Genomic DNA, 10577 nt, shown 5'->3' on the forward strand with positions numbered 1-10577 from the left:
TGCATAATACCCAGTGCTCCACGCAGAACGTGCCCTCTTTAATACCCATCACCAGGCTAACCCATCCCCCACCCCCTTCCCTCTAGAACCCTCAGTTTGTTTTTCAGAGTCCATCGTCTCCCATGGTTCGTCTCCCCCTCTGATCCCCCCCCTTCATTTTTCCCTCCCTACTATCTTCTTTTTTTTTTAACATATAATGTACTATTTGTTTCAGAGGTACAGGTCTGTGATTCAACAGTCTTGCACAATTCACAGCGCTCACCATAGCACATCCCCTACCCACTGTCTATCACCCAGCCACCCCATCCCTCCCACCCCCCACCACTCCAGCAACCCTCAGTTTGTTTCCTGAGATTAAGAATTCCTCACATCAGTGAGGTCATATGATACTTGTCTTTCTCTGATTGACTTATTTCACTCAGCATTATACCCTCCAGTTCCATCCACGTTGTTGCAAATGGCAAGATTTCATTCCTTTTGATGGCTGCATAATATTCCATTGTGTATATATACCACATCTTCTTTATCCATTCATCTGTTGATGGACATCTTGGCTCTTTCCACAGTTTGGCTATTGTGGACATTGCTGCTATAAACATCGAGTGCACGTACCCCTTCGGATCACTACATTTGTATCTTTGGGGTAAATACCCAGTAGTGCAATTGCTGGGTCATAGGGTAGCTCTATTTTCAACTGTTTGAGGAACCTCCATACTGTTTTCCAGAGGGGCTGCACCAGCTTGCATTCCCACCAACAGTGTAGGAGGGTTCCCCTTTCTCCACATCCTCTCCCAACATCTGCCATTTCCTGACTTGTTAATTTTAGCCATTCTGACTTATTTTTAATTTTTAAAATGACAAATATTGTGGCATGTTCAGATGCTGATGACAGTGATCCAGTGGAGAAGAGAAAATGATTTGGAGAGAGAATGTTTATTAGGGAGCAGAGTCTTTGGTTGGGAAAGTCTTTGCAAAGGGATCTGTTGACAAATGGAAGAGCTGGCCTCAGAAAGGTCAGGCGCAGTTATTTTACTGTATAACAGCTGATGGGAAGATGGTATTTTTTTTCTGATTGTCTGTTTTCTTAATGAAATAAGATATTAGCTCAGAGAAAGAAGATTAGAGGAAGTGTTAGGATTTGAGGAGAAGCCTGGAAATAGCTGTCCCAGAGACAGTGAAAGCAAATTTTCTAAAGGGATATAGTAGGAATTTTGCATTGTGCTAAATATACACTTGAATAGACACTTGTCGTCTTGAATTTAAAGTGAGAACCAGTTAGCATGGTTGATTATTTTTCTTCAATAGGTATAGAATAAGCAGAGAGTTGGATTTAACCAGGATTGTTCTTTTCCTTAAAAAAAAAAGAAAAGAAAAGAAAAGAAAAACAGTGAGAAAGGGACATTAAGTGTGTAAAAAGATTGATTATCATGATGAACTATTGGATGTTATTGAGATAAAGTGGGAACTAAGAGTGAATGGATTAATGAACAGTAAGAAAGTAGGGTCCTGGGATCAAGTCCCTCATCGGGCTCCCTGCTCTGCGGGAAGCCTGCTTCTCCCTCTGCCTCTCTCTATCTGTCTCTTATGAATAAATAAATAAAATCTTAAAAAAAAAAAGAAAGTAGATGGAATCAGTAGTGTAGCTATTTTGCTGGGGGTAATACTATTGCCATGGGGATCACTAGAGAAAGCCAGTAACTTAGCATGGAGCTGGGGATATTTTAAGTCAACATTTCAGCTATATTGTAGCCATTGCTCACGATCAAGTACAGAATATGACTGTGGAGGTATAACTAAGGCAGAAGTCAAAATCGTTGGAAGTGAAGAAATTGAGGGGAGCAGAATACAGATTGTTCTAAAAGGATTGTCTCTATGGATGTAGAAATCACCAAAAAGGATGAATCTATTAGTGGAGGAAAGGAGTACTCTCAATGAGATACTAAACTCAGATACTGAAACGTTCTGAAACTTTTACCTCCCCCAGCCACCATCAAATTAAAAATAGCTTTTTAAATAAGATACTTGTTTATTAAGAAAAACATAGGTAGTAAAGTTAGAATAAAAGGAAAATGAATCCATATTCTCATTATAGATATTATCAATTTGTATTTTGATGAATATCCTTAGACTTTTCTCTGTCCACACAAAAATAATCTATAAAAATGTATATAAGATCATATAAAAGTTATTCAGTATTTTGCTTTTTAAAATTAACCAGAGATAGCTGCAAATAACTGCAAGTATATAGTGAGAGATACAGCATTTTTACTTGCTGTAAGGTATTCCAGGATATGGACCATTATCTATTTAACTACTTTGTGTTTTACTATTGCTGTATAACAAATAATCTAAAACTTACTGGTATTAAACAACAGTAATCATTTATTATCTCTCATGATTTCCATTCAGGAATTTGGAAAGAGCCATTTCTCTCTTATAGTCTCTCATGCAGTTACAGTCCTATGTCAGCTAGGCTGACTGAGACTGGAGAATCGTTCCACTTCTAAGGTGGTTCACTCATGTGGCTGGCAGGTTGGGTCTAGGTTTGTCTCCATAGGGATCTCTCCTGGGGCTTCTTGAGTGTCTTCATGTCATGGTAGCTGGTTTCTCCCAGAAGGAATGGCACAACAGACCAAGGCAGAAGCTGCAATGCCTTTTATGACCTATCTGCAAAGTCTCATTGTCACTTTTGACATACTCTTGGTTGCAAAAGCCAACCCTAACCCACTGTAGGAAGAAACTACTTAAGAGCATAAATCACTGGGCTCATCTTGGGGGCTGGCTACCACAAACACCCTTCTATTGGTAGCCATTTAACCTATTTGCAATTACGAATATTATTACATATCCTTGTGCCATTAAGCATTTCCCTGTAGTTCCAGAAGTGAAGTTACTCTGTTAAAGGATAATTATATTTAAAATTTTGATAGGTGTTACCAGATTTCTCTTCTGAAAGGTTATACCTATTTAATTTCCATATAAGTCCATGAAAGTACATTTCCCTTACCCTCACCAGTAATTGGTGTTCTTAATTATTTTAATCTTTACCAACATGATAGATTTTTTTTAATTTAAATTCAACTAGCCAACATATAGTACATCATTAGTTTCAGATGTAGTGTTCAGTGATTCATCAGTTGTGTCTAACACCCAGTGCTCATCACCTCACATGCCCTTCTTAATGCCCATCACCCAGTTACCCCATCGCTCCACCAACCTCCCCTTCCGCAACCCTCGGTTTGTTTCCCAGAGTTAAGAGTTTCTCATGGTTTGTCTCCCTCTCTGATTTCTTCCCATTCAGTTTTCCCTCCCTTCCCCTGTGGTCCTCCACACTATTCCTTATGTTCCACATATGAGTGAAACCACATGATAATTGTCTTTCTCTGATTGACTTATTTCACTTAACACAATACCCTCCAATTCCATCCACGTCAATGTAAATGGTAGGTATTCATCCTTTCTGATGGCTGAGAAATACTTCATTGTATATATGAGCCTCATCTTCTTTATCCATTCATCTGTTGAAGGGCATCTCAGTTCCTTCCACAGTTTGGCTATTGTGGACATTGCTGCTATGAACACTGGGGTGCAGGTGCCCCTTCTTTTCAGTACATCTGTGTCTTTGGGGTAAATACCCAGTAGTGCAATTGCTGGGTTGTAGCATAGCTCTATTTTTAACTTCTTGTGGAAACTCCATACTGTTTTCCAGAGTGGCTGTACCAGCTTCCATTCCCACCAACACTGTGAGATGTTTTATATATATATATATATATATTTTTAAAGATTTTATTTATTCATTAGAGACAGAGGGAGAAGCAGGCTCCCCGCAGAGCAGGGAGCCCGATGCAGTATATATTTAACTTGTATCTATTTAATTATTGAGATATAAATGGAATCATATAGAATGCAGTCCTTTGTGACTAGCTTGTTTCACTTATTTTCAAGGTTCATCTGTGTTATGCATATATCAGTGCTTCATTTCTTTTTATTGCCAAATATTATTCCATTGTATGGGTATACCCTGTTTTGTTTATCCATTCATCAACTGCAGGACATTTAGGTTGTTTGCATCTTTTGACTATTATGAATCATGCTGTTATAAACATCTGTGTACATGTTTTTGGGTGAACATGTTTTTTATTTCTTTGGGATATACATCTGAGGGTAGAATTGCTGGGTTATATGGTAACTATGTTTAATCACTTGAGGAACTGTGAGATGATTTTCCAAGGTGGTGACACCATTTTACACTTCTGTCAACAGTGTTTTAGGCTTTTAATATCACTGCATGATTTGGGGTTTTTTTTAGTTAAACAGAGAAGTGGAGTTTTTGTGTGGTTAAAATATACATAATGTAAAATTTATCATTTTAATCATTCATAAGTACAGTTCTGTAGCATTGAGTGCATTGTTGTGCAACCATCACCACCATCCACCTCCACAACTTTTTTTTTTATCTTCCCAAACTGAAACTCCGTATCCATTAAACACTAACTCCCCATTTCCCTCTCCCTGCAGCCCCTGGCAACCATCATTCTACTTTCTGTCTCTGAATTTGACTACACTAGCTGGGTACCTTATGCGAGTGGAATCATATAGTATTTGTTTTTTTGTGACTGGCACATTTCACTGGCATAATATCCTCAAGAGAACCTTTTTTTGTTGTTGTTATTGTTGTTTCTGTTTTTTTTTCTTAATGTTATTGTTAAGTAGTCTCCATACCAAACATGCAGCTCTAACTCACATTCCTGAGATCAAGAGTCACATGCTCCACCGACTGAGCCTGCCAGGTGCCCCAAGAACCTGAGTTTTTTAAAGGTGGTGTTTGATGCAGACATATATCTTTTATGAACTTACTTTAGACTTTCTGTATAACATCCTGCCATGTCCTTTTTCAAAACTCTTTTTTAGTATATATATAATACTATTTACCTTTTTCCTCTAAAGATTTCAAAATTGAAATTCTATTTTTAATTCTGTTGTTGTTCCTTTTATAATTCCCTTTATATCCTGTGTCTATGTTTATTTATGTGTAGGATATAAAGGAAATTGTATTATGATGAGATTAGTGGGGAATTCTCTCCTACCCATATTTCATTAATTCATGTTTTATTTGTATAAGATAGGAGTTCAGATAAAATTATTACTTCTAAATTATCTTTATATAATGTAAAACACATTATGTTTTTTTAAAAGCATAGTCCCTGGAATCACACTGCCTGTTTGAATCTCAGCTCTGCCATGTACCAGCTGTGTGACTTCACTGAAAGTACTTAACCTTTCTGTCTCGGTTGTCTCATTTGTGACGTCAGGATAATAATATTACCTGCCTCATTGCTAGGATTAAATAATTAATATACTTAATGCACTTAGAGCATTACCTGGCACATAGTAGTGCTAGGTAAGAGCTTGCTGCTATTATCATTAGCATTCTTTTTGAGGAATTATTATTGGCATTTACTTTTTATTTTATAAGCATGTTGATTTATTCTTTTTGACTATTTTTGTTGTTTCTTCCTCACTACTAGTATTTTTATTATAACTTCTTTCTCGAAGTCTTACTATCATGTTTAAATCCTATCTCTTTGTACCTCTGTAATTCTTTTCAGGTGTGATCTGTCTTATTTGCTACTGTATTTTTTGTTTGTTTGTTTTCAGTCCCTAGAATGTTGTTTGGCACATAACAGTTGCTCAGTAAAGATTTGATATGTTTGGAGCCCTTGCATATCTGTTGAGCTCTGGTAAAAAGGTGGGCTAGAGGGAGATTGCATGGCAGGAAGAGAAAAAAGAGGCTTACTTCCTTGTGTTTGTGTCCTGTTTGCTTTCCATCATCCTAGCAGGGTTTCTTCACAGCAGCAGTTCCTTCCCATAGCTATACCCAAGTCCACTTTGCAGTTTTTCTAACACTCACAGTACCAGCCTAGCGAACCCTATGTCAGAAATGTCAGCACCACAAGTGACTTGGCTCCCACTCCTCAAGAGTTCTGTATGCCAGCCCCACAGGGCTCTTCCTTCGGGACATCAACATTAGCCAAACAGCTCCCTCCTGCTACAAAATCTTGATATAATTTTCAGTACACTAAAGCATTTAAGATACCCTAAGAAAATAACATTGAGTCTATCAGAAATAATGGTTACATTTGTCAAAAGCATTCTATTAGTAAGAAGTTGAATTTAGAATCTTAGTTTTTTTTTTTTTGTTCATTGTTGAAGTTCATTATAGTACATTTAACTTGAGAATAGATTCTTCTTTCACCCAGAAGATCTTTCTTCTTCTCTGAACTCTTGTAGTTCTCTGAACTACAAATATCTATTGTCATAGTTTCCTTTACCTGCTATAACAAATTACCACACAGGCAGTAGCTTAAAACAACACAAATTTGTTCTCTTACAGTTCTAGAGGACATAAGTCCAAAAATGGGTCTTATGAATTAAAATCAAGGTGTCAGCAAGCTGCCTTCTTTCCTGGGGATTTCTAGGGGGAAACCATTCCTTCCTTGCCTTGTCCAACTTCTAGAGGTTGCCTACTTTCCTTGGCTTATGGTCACATCACTCCAACCTTTGCTTCCACCATCACATCTCCTCTGTCTCTCCTGCCTTCCTCTTATAAGAGGGCCTTGTGATTACATTATGTCCACCTAGGAAATCCAGGATAATCTTCTCATCTCAGGATCTTTAACTTAATCACACCTGCAAAGCCCTGTTTGCCATGTAAGTTAAAATAACCGCAGGTTTTGGGAAAGGACATGGACATCTTTGGGATTCCATTATTCTGCTTACCCTATCTTTCTTTTATTTAGAATCATTAAATGTCAGAGCTGGAAGGGACACTGGATGATAACTTGTCCAATCCCTTTATTTTATACTTGAGGAAACTGAATGAAACAAATGAAGGTTGTTTGCCTCTGAGCTTGTTTTAAGGTTAGTAAGAAGGCCTTATTCATGTTTTGTATGCTTAAATATACTTAGAGAAATACCTTGAACATTTTAAGTACTCAATAACTATTTGTTACCTGGTTGAATAAAAGGTTAGTGATGGAAACCAGATATATCTGGTCTCTAATTCTTTCATTTTAAGTTAGTGCTAATAGAAGTTTATTTAAAAAACAAACAAACAAAAAAACCACTGACTAAAAATACCACAAGGAGTAAAGATTTCTTCATTCTTACATTCTGTAGTTAAAAGAAGAAGTCATTCAGTCTTAAAAATAATTACCCTTTTTTAGGATTCCTTCTCTTTTTATCTTGTCCACATCTCTACTTTTGTCTACCCACCCTTCTCCTATAAAAAGAATGAATGAAAGAATGAAGAAAGAAGAAGGAGGGAAGGAGGGAAAAGGGAGAAGAGAAAAATGAAAAAGAATGAAAGAAAGAAAAAGAAGAAAAAGGAAGAAAGGGAGAGAGGGAAGGAAAAGAAGATACAGTGGAAGAAGATTCACTTAATTGTTTTGCTAGAATAACTAACTCATGGAATCCAGATTTAGATTCTTTGACACTGCTATTTGGCTGTGCTGATAAGATAAACTTATATTTTTGGTGATGTATATAGTTTATATGTGTTCGATAATTAAGATAATTTAGAAAACAATAATTATCTTTTAAAAACTACTTCATAACTTTAGAAAAACTTTTAGGAACCTAGGTTTATGTTTTGACTTATAATTTTTTTTAAATTTCATTTTATTATGTTATGTTAATCACCATACATTACATAATTAGTTTTTGATGTAGTGTTCCGTGATTCATTGTTTGTGTATAACACCCAGTGGTCCATGCAACACGTGCCCTCCTTAATACCCATCACCGGGCTAACCCATCTCTCCACCTCCCCTCCTCTCTAGAACCCTCAGTTTGTTTCTCAGAGTCCATAGTTTCTCATGGTTCGTCTCCTGCTCCGATTTCCCCCCCTTCATTTTTCCCTTCCTACCATCTTTTTTTTTTAACATATCATGTATTATTTGTTTCAGAGGTACAGGTTTCTGATTCATCAGTCTTACACAATTCACAGCGCTCACTGTAGCACATACCCTCCCCAATGTCCATCACCCAGCCACCCCATCCCTCGCACCCCTCACCACTCTACAAACCCTCAGTTTGTTTCCTGAGATTAAGAGTCTCTTATGGCTTGTCTCCCTCTCTGGTTTCATCTTGTTTCATTTTTTCCTCCCTTCCCCTATGATCCTCTGTCTTATTTCTCAAATTCCTCATATCAGTGAGATCATATGATACTTGTCTTTCTCTGATTGACTTATTTCACTTAGCATAATACCCTCTAGTTCCATCCACGTCGTTGCAAATGGCAAGATTTCGGGTTTTTTGATGGCTGCATAATATTCCATTGTGTGTGTGTGTGTGTGTGTGTGTGTGTGTGTGTGTGTGTGTGTGTATACTTCTTTATCCATTCATCTGTTGATGGACATCTAGGTTCTTTCCATAGTTTGGTTGTTGTGGACATTGCTGCTATAAACACTGGGGTGCATATACCCCTTCAGATCACTACGTTTGTATCTTTGGGGTAAATACCCAGTAGTGCAATTGCTGGGTCATAGGGTAGTTCTATTTTCAACTTTTTGAGGAACCTCCACACTGTTTTCCAGAGGGGCTGCACCAGCTTGCATTCCCACCAACAGTGTAGGAGGGTTCCCCTTTCTCCGCATCCCTGCCAACATCTGCCATTTCCTGACTTGTTAATTTTAGCCATTCTGACTGGTGTGAGGTGGTATCTCATTGAGGTTTTGATTTGGCTTTCCTTGATGCCGAGTGATGTTGAACATTTTTTCATGTGTCTGTTGACCATTGGATGTCTTTGCAGAAATGTCTGTTCATGTCTTCTGCCCATTTCTTGATTGGATTATTTGTTTCTTGGGTGTTGAGTTTGATAAGTTCTTTATAGATTTTGGATACTAGCTCTTTATCTGATATGTCATTTGCAAATATCTTCTCCCATTCTTTCAGTTGTCTTTTGGTTTTGTTGACTGTTTCCTTTGCTGTGCAAAAACTTTTTATCTTGAAGTCCCAATAGTTCATTTTTGCCCTTGCTTCCCTTGCCTTTGGCGATGTGTCTAGGAAGAAGTTGCTGGCTGAGATCAAAGCAGTTGACTTATGATTTTCTTTCCCTTGTTAAGGAAGGATAGTTTGGACTCTTGATTAAAATAAAATTAAGAATTAAAAAAAATTTATCTGGCATTTCTTATTAAAAATCTAGATTTTAGGTTTAGAATATCATCCAGACTAGATAAATCACTTACTGTTGTTCAAGAAAAAAAGCTTTGTTTGATTTTGTTTAATGATTGATTTTCTTTTTGTTAATATTCTTGTAGTTTATATAGACTCTGATTTATTTTTAAATGTGTTTAAGTATATTAGGTATGGTCCTTGAAATAAAGTATACTGGAAGCATAATGTTAGGTTCTTTTTCTACTTATATCACAATGGTCTTCCATTGGCTGTATACATGTATACATGTCTGATTCTAAACTTGTAAGTTATACAAGTTTCTATAAACACTAAGACTGCATACACCTATTTTTATTTTGTCTACTAATATGGTACATGTAGAGTGCTTATTAGCAAGTGTAAAAATGGACCACGATGTAAAAGTGCCAAGTAACTGGTAATGGTTGTTATCATATTGTCATTCTCTCAGTGAGCAAAAAGTTAATTTTAAGTCAACTTTAGAGTGTGTTCATTATAATAAGTTATATTCATTGGGTGAAAACATAATCTGACTTTTGTTTTCTTGGCAGCAACTTGAATTGGTAGAACCAAGTGGCTGGATTCACGTACCCTTAACTGATAATCATAAGAAGCCAACTCGCACATTCATGATACAGATTGCTGTTCTAGCCAATCATCAAAATGGAAGAGACACCCACATGAGACAAATTAAAATATACACGCCAGTAGAAGAGAGCTCCATTGGTAAATTTCCTAGATGTACAACTATCGATTTCATGATGTATCGTTCCATAAGGTGACCTTAACACAGGACAAAAGTCATTAAACATATCTTTGTTTTATCTTGTCAGTAAATATTATATCTGGAATCTTTATTGAAAAAAACATCAGTTACTTTGCAATTTTGTATGCATTGAAGAGTATTTTATTGTAACTTTAATAAATAGATTTTGGGTCATATAATTTTTATTTTCTTTAACATAGAATGAAGCTCACATATTTTACATTATTAAAAAAAGATTTGAAGCCAATCATTAAATTTTTCATTATAACGAAAAACAATTGAACTGAAAATTTTAAGAGATAACACAATTTTTTTTACTAAGTGATTATTTCCTATAGTGAATGTGCATTAGAGTGATGCTTTATTGAATGTTTGGGAACAATACTATGTTTTTTCAATAGATACTGTCTTTAATAGGCCAAAATTCTTCTTCTCTTTTTTTCTTTCTAGAGGAAGCTTATTCTTTTAAAATTGGGCCTTTTAAAAAACAGTATCAAAATAGGCTTAGCATTAGGTATCTTATGAGAACTATTCTGATTTGGAGAATATAGTTATGTGTCTCATAAAGTTTTTTAAATGTATGAGATTGTTCTTTGTATATAAAAATATTTTAAAG

At 36.2% G+C, this 10577-nt stretch overlaps 1 protein-coding gene across 2 annotated transcripts in view; it reads left to right on the plus strand.

The window, feature by feature from the left end:
- The window catches only part of ANAPC10 (anaphase promoting complex subunit 10), an 85161-nt gene extending 74963 nt beyond the window's left edge, over window positions 1–10198 (plus strand). For both annotated transcript variants that reach the window (XM_028102345.2, XM_028102346.2), the window contains exon 5: window positions 9747–10198. In XM_028102345.2, coding sequence (XP_027958146.1) covers window positions 9747–9977 — 231 coding nt within the window. In that variant the 3' untranslated portion in view covers window positions 9978–10198. The remainder of the gene's footprint in view (window positions 1–9746) is intronic.
- Window positions 10199–10577: the final 379 nt, after the last annotated feature.

Source organism: Eumetopias jubatus, unplaced genomic scaffold (genome assembly GCF_037043125.1).
Source record: "Eumetopias jubatus isolate StellerSeaLion01/CBP00866 unplaced genomic scaffold, mEumJub1_p1.0 scaffold_2, whole genome shotgun sequence".
NCBI lineage: Eukaryota > Metazoa > Chordata > Mammalia > Carnivora > Otariidae > Eumetopias > Eumetopias jubatus.